The sequence below is a fragment of the Aulonocara sp. 'chitande type north' Nkhata Bay genome, linkage group LG17 (genome assembly GCF_057382095.1).
Source record: "Aulonocara sp. 'chitande type north' Nkhata Bay isolate Kocher_YH1m ecotype deep benthic linkage group LG17, A_spYH_male_GT1.1, whole genome shotgun sequence".
In the NCBI taxonomy this organism is placed as follows: Eukaryota; Metazoa; Chordata; class Actinopteri; order Cichliformes; family Cichlidae; genus Aulonocara; species Aulonocara sp. 'chitande type north' Nkhata Bay.
In genome coordinates, this window is record NC_141360.1 from 12498978 (window position 1) to 12525707 (window position 26730).

A 26730-nucleotide genomic window follows, 5' to 3' on the forward strand; every position below is an offset into this window, starting at 1 on the left:
ATTATATTTTGGTATATCTTTTCAATTCAAATGAGTAATTCCTGTCTACATATATAATTCGAGTAACTCCAGAATACATTCCCTGCGTTTTAATCCAATTAATTTTAGTTAATTAAATGTAGCTCAAAATGCTTAAGTATGTTTTTCATAGCCTCCTGCTGGGCCATTTTGCGCATGCGTTAGGACAGGCCACCATTTTGCGCGCGGACTGAAGAAGCGGACTCTTTGTGTGCTGCAAGCGGGCTTAAGTTAATCGCACAACTTCATATAAAGGTGGTCTAGCTTCGGTAAGTAAACCTTTTACGGTCGTTTTTGTTTTATTTTTTTACCTCAGTCAAAGCATGTTGACTCTTTAAGACGTGTGCACATGGAGAAAGAAGTCTAAGTAGTTGTACAGCTCTGAACTTTGTCATGAATTTGACTTAAGCTAGCTATGTGCTCTATTAGCTACTGCTCTATTAAAAGAGTAATTGTATTGATGCGTTAAAATGTCATATGTTTTTAGCTTAGTTCTTGTGGCACACTTTGTACTAACAAATTATGGAACGAGGCAATTTCTCTGTAGTTAGCTGTAAAGTTCACTGTACAGTCGCCTGCAGTTTTAAGTGGAGAAATCGTCCCTCCCGCCACAACATTGGCATTAAGGAATAGTCGGGCGGGGGAGGGGGCTTCTGAACGCACCTGCACAGTCAGGGGTGCAGTAGGAAATAAGTAGGATTGGCGTTGCACAACGTCTTTTGTGCAGAAAAAAATAATGGTTGTAAACTGTGGAGGAGAATAACTCAGTGGTTGCCAAAAATGTGAGATCAAAAGGCACTGAGAGTGATGTTTGTCAGAACTGAAATTAACTCAGAAAAGAAGTTGCTTCACTTGATAGAGCTGTTGAGTGCAAGACCTGTCAGCGGTCTGGTTTAGCATTTAAAGCCTCGCTACGTGCTTCCAAACCGCTGCATTTAATCTCAGAGAAAACTAACACAGAGAAGTAAAGCAAGTGTGTAAGTTCATCTCTTTATGTTTGCATAGTATTTCCATGTTGAGCTTAACAACCGATGTATGGAGCCACAGCTGGACTGGCTGTCGGAGTTTTGTATTGAGGGGGAAAGGAAGCAATTTGTTTTATACTTCAGCTAGAATGAAAAAAGACACAAAGCTGGAGTTATTCGGTGTCTTCATGCTGAACAGCTAAAACTTCTTCCCTCATTCTCCCCCCTCCCTCTCCTGTTGCTACTTCAATCATGAAACTGATCGATTATCAGGTGATCGGCTTTTCTGTCGCTAGTCTCTCTCATTTGTTAGTCACCCAGTTTGCGCTAGAAAGAGGAAAACGGCAGATAAACAACAGCAGCACGTTTAAGCTTGATAAGCTGTTGCTAGAATTTTTTTAATATTACTTCTAGTATCCGCTTATGTTTTCTGGAGCCACAGCCGTAATAGCTGCTGGTCATGATAGTTTGGATATGTGGTGAGAAGGAAACATGAAGGTGAAACCAGGAGAAGTTTTTACTGAATCATTAGAGCTGAACAGGTAATGAAGAAACAGGTTTACATTTTAGGTCACATGAATGAGTTGAAGGGAAGTTATGAACTGTTTCTGAGAGACAAATAACTCCAGGATCCTTTTTTAGGTAGCTGACAGCTGGTAACTGTGCAGGGGCGGATCTAGCAAAGTTTTGCCAGGGGCCAGGTAGGGCATTAACAGGGAAAGGGAGACACAAAGACATAATTTTCTTTCTTATTCTCATTTAAAATGTCTAGCTTTTAATAAATAATTATTCTAAATCTTACTACCAAAGTGGTGATCTGGTTAAATGTATAGAGATCCATTATTGTATGTAGTAAATATTAAGTCTAATATATGCCCTAGTAATAGTAGTACATATAGCACTTTTTCCTTTGGGAAGGTACGCTGTCTGCGCTGTCTGCAACTGTATTGAAGAAAAATGTTGAATCAAATTATTATAGAAAAATAATTGATTTCTGTGCATTAAAGTAGATTACGTCAATTAAGCATTATCAGGCGGAGGGTGCGGGGTGGTTTCCTAATATTTTTGCTGGGAGTTGGCAGTCCTATTAGTTAGTTTAATATTTCTATGTACTGTTTAGAATACCTGAATAAGGAGGATGGTGTAAGTTTTTTAGGTTGATCAGTATTGCTGAAGTATAAAATATTTTGGGTGCAGTGTATTTTTTGCATACAGGTATAACAGAATAGCTTTAATGTTTTGTTTTTAAAACTGAGTATGAACTTATACAAAATGCAGCAAAATATTTATAAAAACAGTTTTATTTATTATAAAATACACTATATCGGATTCATATCGGCATCGGCAGATAATCAAATTTATGATATCGGTATCGGACATAAAAAAGTGGTATCGTGCCATCTGTAGTTTGCACAGAGGCACAAGTAAGATTTGTTTTGTTACAAGGGAGTATCATGAAGTAATGCACTAATGGCTTGGAAACGGTAATTGTTTGTCTTTCTAAAGTTTTTTTTTATTTTTATTTGTCTTCCTTTTCTGGCAGATTTTCTTCCCCTTATGTGTTACTGTTTATTCAAGAAGATGGTGTTATTTTGGTAAGTACATGCAAATTCCTTACATATTTATCACAACAGTATTTGTCACAGTATTGCAGGGACAAGTTTATCTATCTCATCTTAAGGGTTCTTGTGATTATTAATATTGATATTAATTAATATCAATTAATATATATGATTAAATTTCTTTTATCCAGGACAAAAGAAAAAAAAAACTTGCGAAAGTGAAATGAAAAACAGGAATTTAGTTCTTGTGAGTTAAGAGGATGCAGAGCATAGGGTTAGATGGAGGTGGATCATTCACTGTGGTGATCCCTGAAGGAAACAGCCAAGAGAAAAAGGATCAGATTGCAAAAAAAAATGTGGTTTGTTTGCATACATGAGTCTTTACGGTACCCACAGGACTCCTGAAGTATAAGTACTCTGAAGTTTGCAGAGCAATTTCAGAGATGTTTGGGGCTTACATGGCAAGCATGTTTTTAGTTGCACATCTAAATTTTCTCTGCTCTCTGTTGCTGATGGCAGAGTTCTGCCCCGCTGACCTCACAGGTGAGACACTCCCACCAGTGGACAAAGAGCACAGGAAATGTGTTGCCAACCACCTGAAACAGACAAATATCTGCTTTTTAAAACCCTTTAAACCCGTTAAATGGACTGATGCCATTCATTTCTTCTTTGATTAACAGTAGTAACATCCTTCATGCACTGTATACTAACCCATATGATAATCATGCTTTATGAAGTGATGGCAATTGCATTGTAGCATTTAATGAAGAAATAACAAAATAATCATACCAATGATTAAGCACCAGTCTTCTTTTTTTCTGTGTGTGTGTGTGTGTGTGTGTGTGTGTGTGTGTGTGTGTGTGTGTGTGTGTGTGTGTGTGTGTGTGTGTGTGTGTGTGTGTGAGAGATACAGGTAAATGCTGAATTCCAGTGTATTACAACACTTCAACTGGAGATGACCTTCGCGGCACAGTTAGACAGAATTACACCTCAGTTGATGACAGTTTTCCAGAAGAAGGGCGGTGTTTCTGGGCAGAAACTTGCCCACCACTTGCAGATCATGCAAGAGGTAAATCTGAATATTGCAAATTCTATTTGGATTTCTTTTGTCTTAAGTGGCAGGTCACTGGTGAGTCCAATAAGCCGTTTTAGGTGACCAGCCAAGCAATCTAAATTTTGAAATTTCATATATAAATTTTATTTACTATGTTTGAACTGACATATGATAAAATTTACTTATTGCGAATGTCAGACATTGTTCTTTTTTCCAAATTGGTTTAATCAGCAACTCTCTTTAAACAGGCTGAAAGTGATGTTAAAGTGAAAAGGGAAGCAGTTCTCAGGGCACTTTGCCTCTACCTTGGTGAAGAGGACGGAAGCCTTATTCGGGAGTTCTTTGTAAGTCATTTAAGTCATTGTAAGCAAGTCATCTATACACACACTTTTTAGATAGATATCTGTGTGTGTGTGTGTATTACACACACACACACACACACACACACACACACACACAAACGACTAGATTGGAATTTAATTGTAGAGTTAATTGTTTTTTCTTTTACCTTTTTATTAAATGTTTAGGACATTGAAGGAGATGATATCCAGAGAGACCTGAAGAAGCACACCATGGGCATTTATGTCATCAACAGGGAGGATGGACAAAATGGACATTATGATGACATTGGAATATTTGTTGAAGGGGAGATAGTCATGGACAACATTGGATCTCTGGCCCAAGCTTGTGCATTGATGCTTGGAGTAATCTATGCACTAAACCTAGCCTTCCCCAAGGAATTGAAGGACTATTATGAATTCATTTAGAAAGTGTTGATGGGATTCGATGGTGAAAAGCTCTCCCCCAAAGTCTTTGGGCTGAAGAACAAAATTGCTACTGGATAGGAAGATTTCTAAAATAACACATCAAGAGAATGCTGTTATGTAAATTACCAATGACTGGTGCTCTTGTGAATAGGAGTGAAACTCTTGTACAACCATCATTTGTTCTGTGTTATGTTTCGATTGAACATTTTAACTTTCAATAATGAATGTTTCATGTGTGGTACATTTGAGTAGCTTGAAGAGCAACTTTGTAATTATTCAGTTATAGCTGCTGCCCTGCGTATAATCAGTGTTAACTCAACCGGAGAAAAAAAAAAAAAAAAAACATTCATGATTACCACACTGCAGCACACTGGTAACACTTTAAAGACTATTAATTGTTTTGAAGCGAGTATGTTAGGTCAGAAAATATGTAAAACATTCAGAATCTTCAAGGAAGGACTAGAATGGAAAGACAGTGGTCAATAAGCAGTAAGGAAAACACAAGTTTAATTTTAAGTCTAATTACCTTATTAAAATGCAATTTCTAAATATGGATCGCAGAACAGCAAGTCTGAAACTGGTTAGTTTGTGGATGCATCAGTTTCTAATTGTGATACATTATACTGCTGGTAGTGTTTTATTCTTTTATGTAAGGAGTTTTTTTTTTTTTTTTTTTTAGAGGAAGAGAAACATTGGTTAACATTTCTCTTGTCTGTTGTTTCTGTTTTGTTTGAATACAGCTTTTTAAAGCTACTAGTTCATAGGCAAAAGTTTTGTAATTTGTATTATACAAATTGCAGCAATTTCCCTTAAAGATGTGGATTCTTATTCTGTTTGCAACAAATTTTGCATTAATAAATGATGTGAAAGAATGTTGTAGTTTTCATTATTGACGTTTTTAAAAACTACAAATCAGGGTAAGCAATATTTTTTAAGTAAACTTAACTTAATTGAAATAGAGAGAAATTAACAATTTGATTGATTTGAATATAAGTTTGGGACATAAGTGTAAAGGAAACAAATTATTCTGGTACATTTAACACGACCTTAGTTGGACTTACTAATAATATTTGACTAAGACGTATCCACAACAGTTAAGTTAAAGTAGCTTAAAAATATATGTTGGTTTTACTCGCTTAAATAAAATTCAGTGTACTTAAAAAATATTTCTGGATTCAAACAAATTTATTTCGTGCAACCACTTGTCATAAAAAAATTGAGTAAATTGAACAAAACATTTTTTTCAGTGTACCTTACTGGAGAATAAGTTACAACCTCTGTGAATGACTATTTGCTTAGACAATTTGCACTACATAGCATAAGAAGATAGATGTGTACATCAAACAGCTTCCAATCTAAGGATTTCATTTAGGGCTATTACATAGTGAAAATCCTTAGATTGAAAACTCCCTGGTCTGCATCTATCTTATCTTCCATTTTTTAAATCCTACATCTGTCCTATACAGTTTTGAAATGCTTCCTTATGGTATGGCATATGCCACACATAGTTTGAACTGTGCTTGATTCTTACGGACCATATTCACACAGGCACAAATTATCATTATTAAAAGAATATCCTTTAAAAAAAATTATTATTACTATTATAATATGCAAAGAAATCCACAAGATCCAGGAGGAAGGAATACACTTGGTGTCAGCTGGTGATCAGCTGATCACGGGGCCGGGTTTAAAAGAGAGACACCACCCACCTGTTCGCCACTCAGACATCGTTCTCTTCATGTCAGGAGCTCCGAAACCTTGCCGACGTCAGTCTCCGCCTGATTCAGCAACTGTGAGTGTTTTCAAATCAAATCAAATCACTTTTATTGTCACATCACATGTGCAGGTACATTGGTACAGTACATGTGAGTGAAATTCTTGTGTGCGAGCTTCACAAGCAACAGAGTTGTGCAAAATACAATAACATAAACAGGCAAAATATACGAATGGCTAAATCTGAAACTAATAAATATATGTACAATATATAAAAGTATATGCAAAAAAAATTTCTGGATGTGTATACTAAATGTTTTTCTACATGTGTGTGTGTGTGTACACATATTTTACAGATTAAATAGAGTAAACAATAAATAAAATATATAAAGATATACAGAGTTGAGACATGTGCAAAACAGTGGCATTACTGTACAGTATGGAGTGCAAAATGTTGAAGTTCCAGTAGTGAAGGTAAGGTGTCTATGACGTGTTCAGCAGTCTGATGGCCTGATGGAAAAAGCTGTCTCTCAGTCTGCTTGTACGGGACCGGATGCTGCAGAACCTCCTTCCCTCTCGATTCATTTTCTCCGTCTGTAACGCCAGTTCCGAAGCCACACTTCGTGCACTGATCATTATTAGAATAACTGCGTGTCTGTTCCAACCTATCGTTAGCCTTCGCCGCGTTTGGGTCTAGCCAGCACGCCACACGGGCACGCCGAATTACTGTGTGTACTTCGGCCGATCGTGACAGGATGTCTGAGCCGCTTATAGACCCAGCGGAATTCGAACGGCTGAAAGCCGAAGTACTATATCTTCCCGGTGTGGTAGATTGGATGAGCACAAAAATGGAGTCTCTCACCGAAACTGTCCTCCAACTTTCCACTTCCATCACCGCGCTGCACCGACAGCCAACGCCGGTGAGCGCAGAGCCCCGGATCGGACCAGATAAGTGGAACGGAGTTGATGGCCGGCCTGATGGTTTGCTCGCCACTTTAGACATGCTGTTTGAATGTCAGCCCACTAAATACGCCACCACCCGTGCAAAAGTTGCAATGTTAACCTCTCTCTTGTCTGGCCAGGCTCAGGAATGGGCCCCGGCTCTCTACAACAATAAATCCGCAGCTTGCAATGACTATGCCCTGTTTGTGGAGGAATTAAAAAAGACATTTGTTCCCCCGAGCAGTGAAGTGGAAGTGGAGTCACAGCTGCTTCATTTACGCCAGGGCAGTCGACCCGTCTGTCACTTTTCCTCCCAATTTCGTACCCTGGCCGCTAAGCTAAAGTGGGGAGATGCTTCTCTACGCTCCATTTTTCTGGAGGGACTGGCTGATTGCATCCGAGATGAGATGACCGGCCGTGAGGCCCCCAAAACTCTGCATGAGGCCGTGGACTTCGCCCTGAAGATCGACCAACGAGTGATGTGATCGCCACACCCCTCGGGCCTTCAAACCCTTCCAGCCTCAGAGGGCCATGTCTTCGCAGCCTCCTCCCCCTCTGAAGGAGAAGCTGCTAGCCCAAGCAGTACATCCAGCGACGAGCCCATGCATCTGGGTAGACTCTCTAAAGAGGAGAGAGAGAGACGCTGGCGTGAGGGTCTCTGCACCTACTGTGGATCAGCTCGACACAGTCGTCCCCAGTGCCCGCTACGTCTGGGAAACGACGACGCCAGGTAGACTGCGGGGGAGTCCCACCTGACCCTTCACACTCCTCTGACCCCTCTCGTTTTCTGTTACCAGTAACATTTCACCTGAAACACCAACAGTTCTCATCTGAACCCCTCCTGGACACCGGAGCCGCTGAGAACTTCATCGACCAAAAACTAGCCTCTCGCCTTCGCATTCCGTTAACTCCTGTTGATCGATTTCTCCCGGCGACCTCAGTAGATGGGCGACCCCTCCAACCCTACCAGATCCAGTTCCAGACCCAGCCGGTTCGCATGTCTTTCGGGGATCATCAGGAGGAGATCCGGTTTCTAGTAGTCTTGGCCACTTCCTCTCCTCTCATCCTTGGATACCCCTGGTTCCGTCAACATGACCCCCACATCTCCTGGTCTTCCTGCCAGATCCTGGATTGGGGTCCCCAGTGTCCACGCCTTCTCTCTCGGACCAAAAAGAACTCAAAGTCAGAAGACGCCTCTCACCCGGAGCCCATTGATCTGGATAAGATCCCTCCGGCTTACCACAACCTATCTGAGGTCTTCAGTAAGAGGCGAGCCTCTACTCTACCTCCTCATCGCTCCTACGTCATGGCCATTGAGCTCCTCCCAGGAGCGGTCCCCCCTCGTGGTCGCCTGTTCTCTCTGTCTCCTGCAGAGAATAAGGCCATGGAGGAGTATGTTGCTGAGGCTCTCCAACAGGGCTTTATTCGCCCTTCTACCTCTCCTGCTGCTGCTGGATTCTTCTTTGTCAAGAAGAAAAAGATTATCGGGGCTTGAATAAAGTCACTATCAAGAACCGCCATCCTCTTCTTCTGCTATCCACCGCACTTGATTCCCTCTCCCAGGCCTGCATCTTCACCAAACTGGACCTACACAGCGCCTACAATTTGGTGCGCATTAGGGAAGGGGACGAATGGAAGACGGCCTTCATCACCCCTAACGGGCACTGGGAGTGCCTGGTGATGCCCTTCGGCCTCTGCAACAGCCCTGCTGTCTTCCAACATCTGATCAACGATGTCTTGCGGGATATGTTAGGCCGGTGGGTGTTTGCTTATCTAGACGACATCTTGACCTACTCCCGCACTGAAGTGGACCATATTCGCCATGTGAGGGCCGTGCTGAACAGGCTGCCAGTACCAGCTGTTCTGCAAACTGGAGAAGTGTGCTTTCCATCAGCGGTCCACCACCTTCCTAGGCTTCACCATCTCCTCCGATGGCCTGACCATGGACCCGCAAAAGGTCCAAGCCGTGACCCAGTGGCCTCAGCCCTACAGCCTTAAGCAGCTACAGAGCTTCCTGGGCTTTGCCAATTTCTATCCGCGCTTTATTTGTAATTTCAGCACCATTGTCGCCCCGCTGACATCCCTCACCAAACCAGCTAACCTGCCTAAACCCTTCTGCCTCTCCCCAGGCACAAAACAGGCATTCCGAGACCTTATCCACCGGTTCACTACGGTCCCCGTCCTGCTTCACCCGGATCCTGCCAGAGATTTTGTGGTGGAGGTGGATGCCTCCGATGTTGCCGCTGGCGTCGTCCTTTCTCAACATGGCCCGGACAGAAAACTTCACCCATGCTGCTATTTCTCTAGGAAATTTTCTCCCACGCAGCAACGGTACGGTGTCGGAGACCGAGAACTCCTGGCCATCAAGTGGGCCTTAGAAGAGTGGCGGCATTAGTTCCTGGGAGCGAAAGACCCTTTTCTGATCTGGACTGACCATCAGAACCTGATCCATATTTGGACTGCCAAGCAGCTCAACCCAAGTTCTTTGAGCCTTACAATTTCCACCTCGCCTACCGCCCTGGTTCCAAGAACGCTAACGCAGACGCTCTCTCCAGACAGTTTGCCCAGGACGGCCTCACATCAGACCCCGGACCTATCCTACCTTGTCATCGCTTCGCTGCCCCCCTTCGGTGGCCCCTGGAGGACTCTATCCGGGATGCCCTGACCGCTGAACCACCTCCGCCTGACACCCCTGCTGGGAAGCTCTATGTACCATCCCGGTGCCGTCAGGAGGCCTTGCTCTGGGCTCACTACTCCCCGCTCTCTGGTCACCCGGGGCCTGACAGGACCCTCCAACTCCTCCATCGTGCCTTCTGGTGGCCCTCCATGACTCGTGACGTCCGTGAATTCGTTTCTGCCTTTGACACCTGTGCTCGGGCCAAGTCCTCCACTCAGCCTTCCGCTGGCGACCTTCGCCCTCTCCCTGTGCCGGGACGTCCCTGATCCCATGTCAGCCTTGACTTTGTTACCGGCCTCCCATCCGTGGACGGTCTTGACACCATCCTCACCTTTGTAGACCGGTTTTGGAAGGTGGTGCACCTGGTCGCTCTGGCCGGCCTCCCTTCCGCCAAACGGATGGCCGAGCTCTTCTTGGACCATGTCGTCCGGCTTCACGGGTTCCCCAAGGACATAGTCTCCGACAGGGGGCCCCAGTTCACCGCCAGGTTCTGGAAAGCCTTTTGCCGCCTGATTTGAGCCTCTTCCAGCCTCTCGTCCGGCTATCACCCTCAGACCAATGGGCAGGTTGAACGGACCAATCAACAGCTGGGGCGCTTTTTGAGGTGCTTCATCTCCGCCCAACCGTCGCTTTGGCCTCGTTACCTGCTGTGGGCTGAGCTGTCTCATAACCTTCACGTCTCTTCTGTCACCGGTCTCTCGCCCTTTGAAATCTGTCATGGTTTCCATCCTCCTATCTTCAGCCATCAGAAGGTGGAGGTTGACGTGCCTGCTGCTGAACGGATGGTCCGCCGCTGTCGTCAGGCCTGGATCAAGGCGCGGGCTGCCATTTCCCGAGCCAATGCTCTGTACCCCAAGCAGCATCATCGCCGCCACCGCCCGGGTCATCCTTTTCAGCCGGGGGATCGCGTCTGGCTCTCCACAAGGCACCTGAGGCTCCACACCGAGTCCAAGAAGCTCACTCCCAGGTTCGTTGGGCCGTACGAGGTCACTGCCCAGCTCAACCCCGTGACTTATCATCTCCGGCTTCCATCCGCCATGAAGGTCCATCCGGTTTTCCACGTCTTGCAGCTTAAACGGCACGTTACTTCCTCGCTGGTGCCCCCCTCCCCGGCCCCGCCCCCGCCCAGGTTCGTCGATGGGGGTCCTGTCTACACTGTCAGGCGGATCTTGGACTCCCGTCCCCGGGGTCGAGGGGTCCAGTATCTTGTGGACTGGCCTGGCTAGGGTCTTGAGGAGCGCTCCTGGGTACCGTCCTGCTTCGTCTTGGATCCCTCCCTCATCTCGGATTTCCATCGCCGCCGTCCTGGACCATCGGGTGCCGTTCTTCGGGGGGAGGGGGTCCTGTCAGCTGGTAATCAGCTGATCACGGGGCCGGGTTTAACCCTTTAAGACCTACCATAGAACCAAGTCCGCCAGAGCTTATATTATATTTTTACATGCTGTGGAGCCATTTTTGGGAGCATTTCAAGTTGCTATACATCAATACAACCATTATAGCCCAGATTTTAATAATATGTATTCATTAAGTGCATAGTAATTACATAAATTGCAAAAAAGTGCAATAAACTACAAAAAAATTGAAAATCGTTTTTGATTTTTTAACATATATTTGTAGTTAGAGAAATTTAAGAGTCTTATCCCTCAAAACTGTAAATACAAAAAAGTTGCACAAAATAGTTTCCTACCACAGGAAAATTATTTTGAGTGTCTTCATAGTTTTATTTTTGAAATACACCAATTTTTATACACTGCAGGAAAAACGAAAATAAATATTATACTGCAAATTTGCAAAAAAGCAGCATATGCATCAAAATAAACTATTTCCAGCAGTGCAATATGAGTCCTAAGCATCCCAGAAACGACACAGAAAGTCATAAAGTCAAAGATAACTTTTAAAAAGAGCAGTATATGCCCTGAGGCCCTGATCGCAAAAAAGACTACATTTCCGCGAAAATGACATCACTTCCGGTTTCGGGCAGGTAATGGCGGAAATGCAAAAGTTCGCGCTGACGTCTATTCCAACGTAGGAAGTGTTTTGAACAGCTGATCAGATCGGTAAAGCGTGTTTCTGGAATATTATGTTTTTGTTCCTGCAAGCGCTTTTTATGCAGTTTTTGCAAAGCTTTATGTGGAAGGAAACCGTGACCTAGGACAAGCTGATGGCATCAGATGTAAGTACAACTCCTCCGGTTTCATATGCAAAAAAAATTTTTGCGCTAGCTTACGTGGTTGCAGTGCTACCGGGATTTAAAAATAGTTACGCATAACAGAGCGTTCCCGCTCCGATCGGCTCTAAAGGGTTAAAAGAGAGACACCACCCACCTGTTCGCTGCTCAGACATTGTTCTCTTCATGTCAGGAGCTCCGAAACCTTGCCTACGTCAGGCCCCGCCTGATTCAGCAACTGTGAGTGTTTTCCCATTTGTAACGCCAGTTCTGAAGCCACGCTTCGTGCACTGATCGTTACTAGAATAACTGCGTGTCTGTTCCAACCCATCACTAGCCTTCGCCGCGTTTGGGTCTAGCCAGCACGCCACACGGGCACGCCGAATTACTGTGTGTAATTTGCCCGATCGTGACACTTGGATTCCTGTCTTTGGACACTTTATGGTAAAAAGAGAACAGAAGATAAATATTAATGCAGTAATGCTGTCAGAAGTGCTCTTCACTTACACATGTGAGAAAAGGAAATCAGTGAATTTGCCTCATTCATATGCCAATCTATACCGTTTGCTCTTTTGTTATGCAACCTGCTGTATTGCAGCCAGCTTCTAACACAGCCCTCCTGCTGGTATAGCATCTGAAGTGTGTTCAACTGTGTACAAAACACATTAAACACATTACAGTAGCAGCAGCATGAGTAGACAGCTGTCTGTATGCAGTTAACATGAACAGAGAAAACAGACCTGCACACTTGTCATTAGCTATAAAATAACCCAAGTGAAAATATAAGTGAAAATATAACCAAGTTGCAAACAAGGATACGTTTTGTTAACCCCCCCCCCCCCAAAAAAAAACAAAAAAAAACAAAAACAAAACTGTAATACGATGCATTTTTACACTAAACAAACTCATGCTAGCTAGCAAAGTAGCTTGCTGGCTAACTAACAGGCATACTAGGTTTGAAGTCTTATCATTCAGTGTATTTAAATATAGATATGAATGCTATTTAAATTAGTGACTTGCTTAAATTACATAGTTTCATTTAATCTTTCAAATATCACTCTGTCTTATTGGAGACGCAAAGAAGATATTCTTAAGTTATCATTAGCAAAAGTTTACCTGCTGTCAATGGGCTGCACACGGATTATGTTAAGGGAGAGCACTGCAACTTCCAAAATTTCCCCCTCACAGACAAGATTCTTTGTTGCTTGGAGTATCTAATAACCTACCTACTGACATAGTCAGTAACAGAATGACAATACAGCAGGGAGTCAGAAAATTGGAAAAAAAGACACACTCTTATTTAATGTGTCATGATTTTTATTCCAAAATGTTTTTTTTTTTAAATAAATGACAACACATAATTTTATATAAAATGTGACTGCACATGATTAAGTGATTATCAGCAAGTGTGAACGCCTGTTTAAATCCAAAAGCAAATTGCTGGTCAGGAGCATTTAAGTATTTATTAAGACAATGCCACAATCTTGAATAGATGAGAGTACAATAGAGATGTTGGCCAAAATTCAAATTTTGGCCAAATTTCAATTCAGCAGCAAATATGCAACAGATTAGCTGAAAAAGATAAGACTCAAAACCTTGCAATAGCCCAGTCAAAGTCCAGACTTTTTCAGTCCCGACTGAAAATCTGTCGTGGGACTTCAAGAGAGCTGTGCATAAACAAATGCTTGCAAATCTCAGTGAACTGAAGTAACACTGTCAAGAAGATAAAATCACACAGAAAACAATTGCTTCAGGATATTGCTGCTAAAGGCAGATCTACAATTAACTGAAGCATGGAGTGCACTTAGTTTTTCACAGAACTGCAAAGTAAATATGAGCAGACCTTCGAGAATGATCTCATTCACAGTAAAAGCACAGGTGAGGTCACAGTGACCTTGAATGTAGCCTACTAAAAGCGTCTTGAGATTAAATACATGTTTGTTAAAGAAATCCCAGTTCATTACATTCTTCATTTGCACAAATATGAGGACTATAAAGACAGGCTCATAAAAAAGTGACAGAGAACTGTAAAAAAAAAAAAGTTTTGAAAAATGTCTATGCAGTGATAATTATTTGGCATTTCTAAATATTCTACATTATGTCTTTGTTATAATCAAACTTATGATTAATTCAGGAATGCCACGAATTCAAGCTCAGTAAGTCAGCTGATCTCACTGCCAGCCCACATCAGCTAATACCCTTCAACAGATGGAACTGGCAAATAAAGGGCAATGGATTAACATTTTTTTGTAGCCTGCACATGTTTGCTTCACTTTGCAGGCCGCTTAGCAATCCACGTCCTCCTGTCCTCCTAATTTCTTGCTTCTAATATAATTGGCATCATATCTGTTTGTCATTGTTGCCTAGTCTTTTCTTTCTGGGGTCTTGCTTCTGCTTTTCCGCCAGCTTTTCTGTATCCACATGGATGTAGTGTGGAGGTCCCAGAACAGAGCAGTGTCATCAAGTTTAAATAGCTGCAGATGGAAACAATCTTATTTCAACTATAGTGGTTCTGAATGACCTGTTCATTTAATTTGTTTCTTCACAATTGCTTATGGTAAAAATCCCCAAATGCTCCCTCCTGTATTCATCTTTTATTGGAAATGTGGTTAAATCACTGACATGCATTCTTAACACAGACATACAGAGAAAGCCTTTGCCCAACTGTAGGAATTTAGCCAGGTAATGTTGCAAAAGTCATATTATTATTTACTATTATTTTGGGCTGTTATACATAATGTACACTCCTCGATTCGCACCAAACTAGATGCAAATCACAGACCACAGCATAGCCAGTGCAGTGGTTCTCGAGAGCTTTTTCACAACATTTCTCTGTATCCACCTCTTTGCTTGACATTTCCCTCAAAAAATAGGTTTTAAAAAAGCACAAAAGATTTCCAGTGATCAAAGTTGTCCTGCATTTAAAAAAATGCACCAATTTTTTTCAGCAGAATAGAAGGTTACGCTGAAATATAATAAATATAACATTTAAGTTCATTGTTTTAAGATCTAATATATTACACTTAATTGAAAATATTTGTTTTTATAATTGCACAAACTATGACTCATCCAGTTATCTTTGTATTCCTTTGAAAAAAAATTATATTGGGTTGAAGATGAAAAATAATCCACTACACTGAGTTCTGAACTTTACTCATACTGACCTCACCTCTCTCCATTTCCCTGGGCTCCACATCTCTTGTTCTCTACTACCCTGCCTCCCACCTCCATTTCTCCTATGACTTTCCTTCTTCCTGGACCTATGAGGAACTCTTCTTGTGATCTCTTGTCTCCCGAGACTCCCCCATAACACTTGCACATCCCTTATCAAGTTCTGTCATATTCCCAACAGATGACAGTAATCCTCTTGGTCATAGAAGCAGTTGGGGTCTAAGAACTATACAGGAGGAGAATCTTAAATTTAAATTTCATGCACACGCGTGCGCACACACACACTATGACACACCAATTTTTAGGCCATCAGTTGGGACTGAATCAGCTGATAGTAATTTGCACTAAGTGGCAGGATTGTTGTCTAGTTACTGATAGGTTCCAGCTGGTGTCATGACTTTCCATGCATTTATTTGTGTCATTTCTCATTGTTACACATAACTTAATTTCATTCATTAAAAATAATGGCTTGAGTTCTTTGCATGTGTGCATTGGATTTGTTGTTATCGAGATTTGGTGAGAATTTCATGTCAGTAGCACCTTTAGAGATACATTATATGTACTGGTGAACAGTGTTGGTCAAGTTAATTGAAAAAAGTAATTAGTTACTAATTACTTCTCCAAAAAGTAATCCCATTACCTTACTGATTACTTATTTTCAAAAGTAATTAGTTACTTAGTTACTTTTCAAAAACACGATACACAACCTGAATACGTAATAAAGCAATAGACTTTTCAGCCCGATTCTATTTTTTATGCATAATCCATCATATAAAATTGAATCAAATGGAAAGCCAGTTCCATTTGTTTGTTTTATTAGTTGTAATCTTTTTTCAATTTTATCCACATTGCATTAAGCAAAAATTTAATTTTATGCAACAGTCTTTGACTTGAAGAAATTGTTTAATATTTAAACCTATTTTCTGCATATTCCAGCATATAAAATAAAATATTTTTTTGTGTTTACACTCACTCTTTCAAATAGATGCAAGTAAAACACAGCAAAAAGTAAATAAAATCAAAGAATCAGTGGCACTAACTCCTGTTGTTTTTAAGTCTGTTTTCACCTGTTTAGCATGAGTGGAGCAGGTGAAAGTTTGCTCGGTGCTGCAGTGATCATGTCAATGGGGGAACTGAGGGTTTCTCTGTGAATTTCACATTCCTGTGGCAGTGTGCTATAGGTACTTCCTCTGATTTCAAGTTTAATTTTTCGCGGTAGAAAGAAGTTTTCTTCTTCTTCTTGGGCGATCGTGGCTCAAGAGTTGGGAATTCGCCTTGTAATCGGAAAGTTGCCGGTTCGAGCCCCGGCTTGGACAGTCTCGGTCATTGTGTCATTGGGCAAGACACTTCACCCGTTGCCTACTGGTGGTGGTCAGAGGGCCCGGTGGCGCCAGTGTCCGGCAGCCTCGCCTCTGTCAGTGCGCCCCAGGGTGGCTGTGGCTACATTGTAGCTTGCCATCACCAGTGTGTGAATGTGTGTGTGTGAATGGGTGGATGACTGGATATGTAAAGCGCTTTGGGGTCCTTAGGGACTAGTAAAGCGCTATATAAATACAGGCCATTCTTACCATGCAGAGTGTACAGCAGACGCTAATGTTTTTGTCACTTTTCACAGAATAAAACTTAAAGTAACGTAAGTACCTCCACGCTTCAAACATGGTTGTGCTCTCTCCTGCACTCCGTATTATCTATTGTTGATCTGCACACGTCTGTTGCTGCCACAGACGTCGCACACCCTTACATCATTGACATGAGACACTCTCACAAACAAAATCACGACGGTTTAGTGACGCAGTAATGCAGTATGCTTATGGGAAAGTAATCGTAATCTAATTACTTTTTTGCAATAGTAATCCCTTACATTACTCATTACTTGAAAAAAATAATTGGATTACAGTAACATGTTACTTGTAATGTGTTATGCCCATCTCTGCTGGTGAAGCGTTCATTACCCACTGTACTTTCAAATTTGTTTACATGTTGGATATTGTTAAATGTGTATAAACAGTTCCTTTCTGTCCATATTATATTGGCTAATATGGTTTGAACACATATAAAAGACAATATTTTCTGTGTTTCTTGCTTCTGCTGTAAGGAATCGTGTCGGTCACAATTGCCTCCTGTTACTATTGCCCGTAGTCTGGCTAATGTATCACAAAAATATTGGATTTACTGGTTCTCATAATCCTTGATCTGATTTCATAGATGAACAGATTAATATATGTTACACACAATGGGAGCTGTTTCTTTCCGGATGTAATAACTATAAATGTACCATGTTGACTTTTCAGACTTTGAATGCGGTCGGCCATCTAATAACATCAAGGAAATCATTAAGAGGAGACAAACTGCTTGTGTCATGTGAATGCTTGACATATTCCTGATCAAAATAGGAATCCAGTTCATGAGAATATAAACCCAAGTACAACTGAATGAAAGGAATTTAACTGTAAAACCCATCCTTTTGAACATAATAACATGATAATGAAATATCTCAGACTTGATTTTCTTCTCCAAGGAAGCTTATCAGTTCTAAAATGAAAAACATGGCCATTGCATTCATTTCTCTGCCCTCACCATAGGTGTAAATGGACAGCAAGGCGCCTGATTAAACACACTTCCTTATTATACTGAAAGTTGTTTAAGTAGGAAGATCCTTTAAAATAATGCAGTTTGATGAAAATTGTAAAGTTTAATCCTCTCTTTTATAATAAAAAATAATATTTCGCATTACTGGAAAAAATATCTTTTGTTTTTATATCCTGTCAGTTATAAAAAATTGGTATAGCAGGTCACACTGCTATCAGAAATATCAGGATTGGCTTTGACCAAGAAAATTGCCATCATTGCATCTCTACATGTTATGTGAGCATAGATTTTTGTTATACATTTTTTGTTCATTGAGCTTGAAACACACAACTACAACAAACTTTATTTATATAGCACATTTAAAAACCAGTGGTGTACCAAAGTGCTTAACGTGCAAGAGAGTAGGATGAAGTAACAGGGAAGGATGAGGGCTATGGCAAGGTACCAAAACATGCTAGCAGGTTGAATGGCATTAAAACACAAAAGCAAAAGAATTGCATATAAAAGCATAAGAGAAAACTAAGTGTAAAAGATAAAACAGTCAAAAAAATTAAAAATGATTAAAAGTAATTAAGAATAAGCCGAAGATAAGAATAAGCATTAAGCTAACTAACAAGCAAGCGTTAACTGGTAGAAAAGGCGAGGCTGAATAAGTGGGTTTTTAACCGCGATTTGAAGGAATGGATGGAATCAGACTCGTGTATAGCGATGGGGAGGTTATTCCATAAATCGGGTGCAGCCAAGGCAAACGCGCGGTCACCTCTAGTCTTCAGCCAGGATCTCAGCAGTACCAAGAGTGACTGGGTGTTATTTAGAGCAAACATAGTGTGTGACTGAGTGAGGGGCAATCTGAATGCAGCCAGCATTTTCTCTGCCAGTAAGTACCTTAAAAGAAGAACAGAACAGTTTTCCATAAAAAGATTCTACAAGGTCTGTTGGCTCTATTGCTAAATATGGATAGTTGTTAAATTGGATACAGTTGGTTCACAGTTGCTGGCATAAAATATAGCATAGCAATCAAAACACTTTTCAGATCAATGCTGTAAATGCAGTCACTTAATTATGGGTAATTTAAAACAGAAAGAAATCTGCATCATGTTCTTCTGTTTTATTTGTACAGTTTGGAGCTTGTTCATCTGAGTTCCTTTTGTTTTTCTGCTTTCAAGTCAAATGTAGAAACTAAATATCAGTGATATCAGATTTTGAGAAATTGTTGTGGTTTTCACTTCCTGTCTTATTTAAATAGTTCGTTGTCTCCTGTGCCTCGTGACACCCAGCTGCGTCTTGTCACCCCAAGTTAGCCCTCTGTATTTAAAGCCCTGTATTTCCTTTGTATTTTGTCATAAAGTTTATTATTCTTCCCTGGCTTCTGCATTTCCTTTGTGGACTTTGTTTTTTATTTGGACTGCTTTAAGTACTATTTATTGAAGCTTTCAAATTTAAATGTAAGCCTACAATTCTATTTTTTTATGTCTGGTTTAAATTTAATTGTATTCAAATTAATCTGTCTGTGTTCAGCAGTGCATACTCTTACACCTAATTTACATCTTTATATTTTAAAAGCAATACAAAAAGGTTTTCTTGCCTAACTCTTCTCATGGCTCTGCACACACATCAATCCATAGTGAGCAACTTTGTTAGACTGTAATGCTCTTGTTTTGAAGTCGGATTGAAGAATGACAAAAACTGGCAAATGACCGAAGTTCTATAATATTAAAGTCTAATCATGCTAGTGATAGAAATGCATATCTATCACGTGAGTCACTTCATACAAAGCCTTTCAGTATCACCCAAAGTTAGTGTCATTTGCATTACAGGAGTAAGAACTCCATTCACAGATTGTCTCCCTGCAGGCTATCTCCATGAGGCTACAATGTCGTGACACACAGCAAGGGTAATGTCCCTGGCCTTGCTTGTACACTGCATGGTCTGATGCACAAATAGACCACCACACCTCTTAAAAGGCAGCAGGCATCCGAGTGTGTAATGATGCCAGGGGTGTGAGGCACTTTACAACCAACCCATACCTTCACCCGCAACTGAGATTAATTGCACTTGATTGACTATATCAGATGCGCTTCTGTTTCCTGCCTTCTCATTTGGAACACCCAAGAATTTATTGGAAGACCCATGCTTATTCAATATATATCGAGTCCTTATCAGAGAAGGCTCTAATTAAGCTCCATTTCCGTGTTTACTTCTCTCTTTCTTCAATTTCTGATATTTGAGCAGAGAAGGAAATAAAATCTATTGTCTTTCATGGCCCTCTCTTGCATATATCATTGCAATCTTTTATGACTTTGTAAGGTCGGTCCTAATGATGTCACGCTATTGATTTTTTAAACTTTTTTAAAGCACTAAAAGTACGGAAATTTGTGTTTGGTATACAAAAAGAATACTCTATTAATGTTTCTTGGTAATAAATCTTATACCACTGGAAAGCCTTGAATGGTGAATTCAGATTTTTTCTATGGCAGTTGGATCGTGTGGTCAAAGTCTGAAGAAGATGTGGAGAATGCTATGCTAATTGTAACAACAGTAACAACAATTAGTAACAGCAATTAGCAGTGTAACAGTTTTTGGTGGAGGCAGTGTAATGGTATGGGGTCCTCAGATGTCCTAGTTTCACACTAGTACCTGATTGCAGCTTACATTTGTGGATCTGTGCAAAAACTCATGTGGGCATGCAACGTGATCTGTGCATGTCAGGTCAGTGGTACATCTGCATTAAAGGTTCTGTGCATGTATGTTATCTGTAGTTTTAGACATTTGTGTACACTGGAAGGCTTTTGAAAGAGAAAACTATCCAGTTCACAAAGCTGAACTTAAATTGTGCGAAAATAATCACTACAGGGAGTGCAGAATTATTAGGCAAATGAGTATTTTGTCCACATCATCCTCTTCATGCATGTTGTCTTACTCCAAGCTGTATAGGCTCGAAAGCCTACTACCAATTAAGCATATTAGGTGATGTGCATCTCTGTAATGAGAAGGGGTGTGGTTCAATGACATCAACACCCTATATCAGGTGTGCATAATTATTAGGCAACGTCCTTTCCTTTGGCAAAATGGGTCAAAAGAAGGACTTGACAGGCTCAGAAAAGTCAAAAATAGTGAGATATCTTGCAGAGGGATGCAGCAGTCTCAAAATTGCAAAGCTTCTGAAGCGTGATCGTCGAACAATCAAGCGTTTCATTCAAAATGAACCCGTACAAAGCCGCGTCATATAACGTGCGGAGGGCGGTGAAAGAGGCGAAGCAGCGCTACGGGAGGAAACTAGAGTCACAACTCCAACAGAGTGACTCTAGGAGCCTGTGGCGGGGACTAAGGACAATAACGGACTATAAAGCACCAACTGTCAGGGCGCGGCTGTGTGGCAGGCAGGAGGAGGACCCAAACGCAAAACTCACAGACACGGGGATGAACTCAAAATCACAGCTTTAATGCTGGAATGGCAGAACAAAGGAAATACAAAACTAAACTGGGAAAAGATAAACTAAGAACTCACAGAGAGACACACAGGGAGATCCACACAGCAAGAGGGACGACGTCACGCTGAACAGAGGGAGACGCAGACAGAAATACACAGAGGGTTAACGAGGGGAGTGGGAACACACGGGGAACACAGGTGACACTGATAGCCATAACGAGACAGGGCGGGGTGAACTGAACACTGACGGGAGAGGTGAAACAGGGAGCACAGAGGTTCAGACAGGAGGAGAGAGAGCACGAGTAGAACACCAACATAACAGGCAGGGGAGACACGGAATAAACACGAAAGGGGACGAGGGCTCATAAATACATAGAGGGGCACACAGGGAGACATGAAGGGCAAGGGATCAAAACTAGAAGCCATAGAATAAATCACACAAGTACAATAATACGAAAATCACAAAGAACTAAAAACGCTGGGTCAGGAGACCCAGGACCGTGACAGTACCCCCCCCTCAAGGGCTGGCTCCAGACAGCCCAAACACAGAAAAACAAAACCAAACAGAAAACAACCCAGGGCGGGCGGCGGGGGCCCAGGACGGAGGGCTCGGAACAGAAAACAAAGAGCACAGAAAACACCGGAGCCCAAGAAAACAACCCAAAACACAGAGCAGTTCAGGGGGCCGACCGTGCGGAAGGCAACGGCGGAGACGCGGAAACAGTTCAGGAGGCCGACCGCGCGCAAGGCAACGGCGGAGACGCGGAAACAGTTCAGGAGGCCGGCCGCGCGCAAGGCAACGGCGGCGACGCGGAAACAGTTCAGGAGGCCGGCCGCGCGCAAGGCAGCGGCGGCGGCGAAGGAGACGACGGAGCAGTTCAGGAGGCCGACCGCGCGGAAGGCAGCGGCGGCCCTCCAGTCCCAGGCGTGCCGGCCATGGCCCGGTGGGCGCAGGGCCAGACGAGGCAGCTGATGAGGAGGATGCTGGACCAGACGAGGCAGCTGATGAGGAGGATGCTGGACCAGACGAGGCAGCTGATGAGGAGGATGCTGGACCAGACGAGGCAGCTGATGAGGAGGATGCTGGACCAGACGAGGCAGCTGATGAGGAGGATGCTGGACCAGACGAGGCAGCTGATGAGGAGGATGCTGGACCAGACGAGGCAGCTGATGAGGAGGATGCTGGACCAGACGAGGCAGCTGATGAGGAGGATGCTGGACCAGACGAGGCAGCTGATGAGGAGGATGCTGGACCAGACGAGGCAGCTGATGAGGAGGATGCTGGACCAGACGAGGCAGCTGATGAGGAGGATGCTGGACCAGACGAGGCAGCTGATGAGGAGGATGCTGGACCAGACGAGGCAGCTGATGAGGAGGATGCTGGACCAGACGAGGCAGCTGATGAGGAGGATGCTGGACCAGACGAGGCAGCTGATGAGGAGGCTGCTGGACCAGACGAGGCAGCTGATGAGGAGGCTGCTGGACCAGACGAGGCAGCTGATGAGGAGGCTGCTGGACCAGACGAAGGCTCTGAAGAGGAGGCTGCTGGACCAGACGAAGGCTCTGAAGAGGAGGCTGCTGGACCAGACGAAGGCTCTGAAGAGGAGGCTGCTGGACCAGACGAAGGCTCTGAAGAGGAGGCTGCTGGACCAGACGAAGGCTCTGAAGAGGAGGCTGCGGCAGACGAAGGCTCTGAAGAGGAGGCTGCGGCAGACGAAGGCTCTGAAGAGGAGGCTGCGGCAGACGAAGGCTCTGAAGAGGCTGCAGCAGACGAAGACTCGGAGGCCGGGCCAGGCGAGGTTGCAGAGGCTGAGGCCGGGCCAGGCGAGGTTGCAGAGGCTGAGGCCGGGCCAGGCGTAGCAGAAGCACAGGCGGATGTAGCCGGGCCAGGTGATGACGAGGCGGTCGCAGATGGCGGCTGGACAGGCTCCTCGGGCCCTCCAGCTGATGCGGCGTGAGGCTGAACGGGCCCCTCGGACCCTCCAGCGAAGACAGGAGGCCGAACGGGCCCCTCGGACCCTCCAGCGAAGACAGGAGGCCGAACGGGCCCCTCGGACCCTCCAGCGGAGACAGGAGGCCGAACGGGCCCCTCGGACCCTCCAGCGGAGACAGGAGGCTGAACGGGCCCCTCGGACCCTCCAGCGGAGACAGGAGGCTGAACGGGCCCCTCGGACCCTCCAGCGGAGACAGGAGGCTGAACGGGCCTCTCGGACCCTCCAGCGGAGACAGGAGGCTGAACGGGCCTCTCGGACCCTCCAGCGGAGACAGGGAGGTGCTGGCCGGGCTCACTGGAACCCCCAGCGGACGAGGTAGATGGCGGCGTGGGAGCCGCGGAGTCCTGGATGAGCTCATCCGAGCTTCCAGCAGGAGCTGAAGTAGAGCCAGAGAGGATTGGGACCCCGGGCTCAATGTTAAGCTGGCTAGAAAACCGCACTGCTACGGGGAACTGGGCCAAAGGTTCAGGTGCGAGCTGAGCTGCTGGACACACGGGGACCTGAGCTGCTGGACACACGGGGACCTGAGCTGCTGGACACACGGGGACCTGAGCTGCTGGACACACGGGGACCTGAGCTGCTAACGGTGGAGAAGTAAATGACTGCACAGGGGACTGAACTGATGTCTGTAGTAACGGTGGTGGTGAGGGTGGAGTAGGTGGTGGAGTTAATGACTTCACAGGGGAATGAACTAGAGGTAGTGACGGTTGTGGTGCTGGTGGTTGAGTGGGTGACTGTGCTAAAGGAGGCTGCACTGGGGACACCGGAGACTGCACTGGGGACACCGGAGACTGCACTGGGGACACCGGAGACTGCACTGGGGACACTGGAGACTGCACTGATGGTTGTAGTGGAGGTGTAACGGGTGAAGGAGTGGCTGAAGTGGCTGTGGGTCGGACGGCTAGTGGCTCAGCTACAGGGTATGGCAACGGCAGGGCTATGGGTTGAATGACTGGCTGAGTAGCAGCCTGAGTGGCTGGGTGTAGTGACGGTTGTGGTGGAAGAGAAACAGGTGGCAGTGTGGATGATGGAGCTAAGGGCGACTGAGTGGCAGACCGAACTGATGACTGAAGCGATGGTAGAGGTGAAAATGGAGCTTGTGGTGGAGTTAATGGCTGAGCTAACGGGGACACAGGAGACTGAACTGAGGGTGGCTGCGAGGGAGCTAACGGAGCTGTGAAGGACTGCGAGGGAGCTAACGGAGCTGTGAAGGACTGCGAGGGAGCTAACGGAGCTGTGAAGGGCTGCGAGGGAGCTAACGGAGCTGTGAAGGGCTGCGAGAGAGCTAACGGAGCTGTGAAGGGCTGCGAGGGAGCTAACGGAGCTGGGACGGGCTGCGAGGGAGCTGGCTGAGCTGGGACGGGCTGCGAGGGAGCTGGCTGAGCTGGGACGGGCTGCGAGGGAGCTAACTGAGCTGGGACGGGCTGCGAGGGAGCCGACTGAGCTTCTGGTAGCACAACAGGTGAATTAGAAGGCTGAATGTCCGGCTGTGGGGTGGCGCGTCGGCGGCGTGAATGCCGTTTCTTTTTCCCCGCAGATGGCTCCAAAGGGCCGGGAAAAACCACATCCGGCCGGTGAAACTGACGCGGCTGCTCCAGGGTGGCTGTTGTCTGTTGCTGCTGGGCCAAGTCTGATATTTCCCGAGTTCGCGCCGCCTCCCGGGCGTTATTCAAATTGGCCAATAGGTCCAAACATCCACTGACCTGGCGGAGATGAGAATTTCCTTTGAGGATTGCTTCGATAGCATTTATCCCCACAATCTTGGCCCTTGTATTGGAAGTGTGAGTTATCCACTCGACTAGGCGTTGGACACGTATCAGATCGCTCTCCCCGGGTAAGTCTGCTGGGTCCATATCTGGTGACGTCGTACTGTCAGGGCGCGGCTGTGTGGCAGGCAGGAGGAGGACCCAAACGCAAAACTCACAGACACGGGGATGAACTCAAAATCACAGCTTTAATGCTGGAATGGCAGAACAAAGGAAATACAAAACTAAACTGGGAAAAGATAAACTAAGAACTCACAGAGAGACACACAGGGAGATCCACACAGCAAGAGGGACGACGTCACGCTGAACAGAGGGAGACGCAGACAGAAATACACAGAGGGTTAACGAGGGGAGTGGGAACACACGGGGAACACAGGTGACACTGATAGCCATAACGAGACAGGGCGGGGTGAACTGAACACTGACGGGAGAGGTGAAACAGGGAGCACAGAGGTTCAGACAGGAGGAGAGAGAGCACGAGTAGAACACCAACATAACAGGCAGGGGAGACACGGAATAAACACGAAAGGGGACGAGGGCTCATAAATACATAGAGGGGCACACAGGGAGACATGAAGGGCAAGGGATCAAAACTAGAAGCCATAGAATAAATCACACAAGTACAATAATACGAAAATCACAAAGAACTAAAAACGCTGGGTCAGGAGACCCAGGACCGTGACACCAACAACCGGTATGACGAACGCGGCCGTGACTCTGGCAGACGAGCTGAACACTTTCTATGCTCGCTTCAAGGCTGCAGCTAAGGTCTCCAACAATGCTAGTGTTGGCGGCGCTAACGGCTGCAGACAGGAAGATACTGCCAGCACCGGAAACGTGCTCGTCATCTCCGAGCATGAAGTAAGGAGAGCCTTCAAAAGAGTGAACACCAGGAGAGCAGCAGGACCAGACGGCATCCCAGGTCGTATCCTAAGAGACTGTGCATACCAGCTAGCTCCTGTGTTCACTGAGATATTCAACATCTCTTTATCTCAGTCGGTGATCCCCACATGCTTCAAAGAGTCCATCATTGTTCCTGTCCCGAAGAAACCCCACCCTGCTTCTCTCAATGACTATCGCCCTGTAGCCCTCACCTCAGTAGTGATGAAGTGCTTTGAACGCCTGGTCAGAGACTTCATCATTTCTTCACTACCAGACACACTGGACCCACTACAGTTCGCTTACCGTCCAAATCGTTCCACAGACGATGCCATCTCTCATCTCCTCCACACATCACTCACTCACTTGGACACTAGAAGGGGGAATTATGTTAAAATGCTCTTCATAGACTACAGCTCTGCATTTAATACCAAAATTCCCTCCACACTCACCACCAAGCTGGAGCATCTGGGACTCAGCTCATCTATGTGTCAGTGGATCTCCAACTTCCTAACTGGCAGACCACAGGCAGTAAGGATGGGCGGACATGTCTCAGCCTCCACCACTCTCAGCACTGGAGCCCCCCAGGGGTGTGTTCTGAGCCCCCTGCTGTACTCTTTGTACACATATGACTGTGTGGCCACTACCAGCTCCACCACCATCATCAAGTTTGCTGACGACACCGTCGTGGTGGGCCTGATCTCTGATAACAATGAGACGGCCTACCTGAAGGAGATTAGGAATCTGGAGAACTGGTGCCAGAGGAACAACCTCCTTCTAAACGTCAGTAAGACAAAGGAGCTGATAGTGGACTTCAGCACTAAGCAGGAGAGGAACTACCAGACCCCCGTCATCAACGAGTGCCCAGTGGAGAGAGTGGACAGCTTCACATCACGCAGAACCTGTCATGGTCCTGTCACATCAACACCGTGGTGAAAAAGGCCCGACAGCGTCTCTACCACCTCAGACGCTTGAGAGACTTCCAACTGCCCTCCAAGGTGCTCAGGAACTTTTACTCGCGCACCATAGAGAGCAT

The 26730-nt window shown here is 44.8% G+C and overlaps 2 protein-coding genes across 3 annotated transcripts; one reads left to right on the plus strand and one right to left on the minus strand.

Moving 5' to 3' along the window:
- Positions 1 to 212: 212 nt before the first annotated feature.
- LOC147309719 (uncharacterized) lies at positions 213 to 5196 on the plus strand. Of its 2 annotated transcripts, XM_086269448.1 has the most exons (5): positions 213 to 287; positions 2527 to 2578; positions 3459 to 3614; positions 3848 to 3943; positions 4127 to 5196. In XM_086269448.1, the coding sequence occupies exons 3-5, from the start codon at positions 3501 to 3503 to the stop codon at positions 4364 to 4366; spliced, it is 450 nt and encodes a 149-aa protein (XP_086125574.1). In that variant the 5' UTR covers positions 213 to 287; positions 2527 to 2578; positions 3459 to 3500; the 3' UTR covers positions 4367 to 5196. The 2 variants fall into 2 exon arrangements, with proteins under 2 accessions (XP_086125574.1, XP_086125573.1); XM_086269447.1 differs by having other exon boundaries at positions 216 to 287; positions 2527 to 3614; positions 4127 to 5195.
- A 14897-nt stretch (positions 5197 to 20093) lies between these two features.
- LOC147309720 (uncharacterized) lies at positions 20094 to 24902 on the minus strand. Its single transcript, XM_086269922.1, has 3 exons — positions 23574 to 24902; positions 22771 to 23525; positions 20094 to 20148 (listed from the first exon to the last, which is right to left on the minus strand). The coding sequence occupies exons 1-3, from the start codon at positions 24900 to 24902 to the stop codon at positions 20094 to 20096; spliced, it is 2139 nt and encodes a 712-aa protein (XP_086126048.1).
- Between the last annotated feature and the right edge of the window lie 1828 nt (positions 24903 to 26730).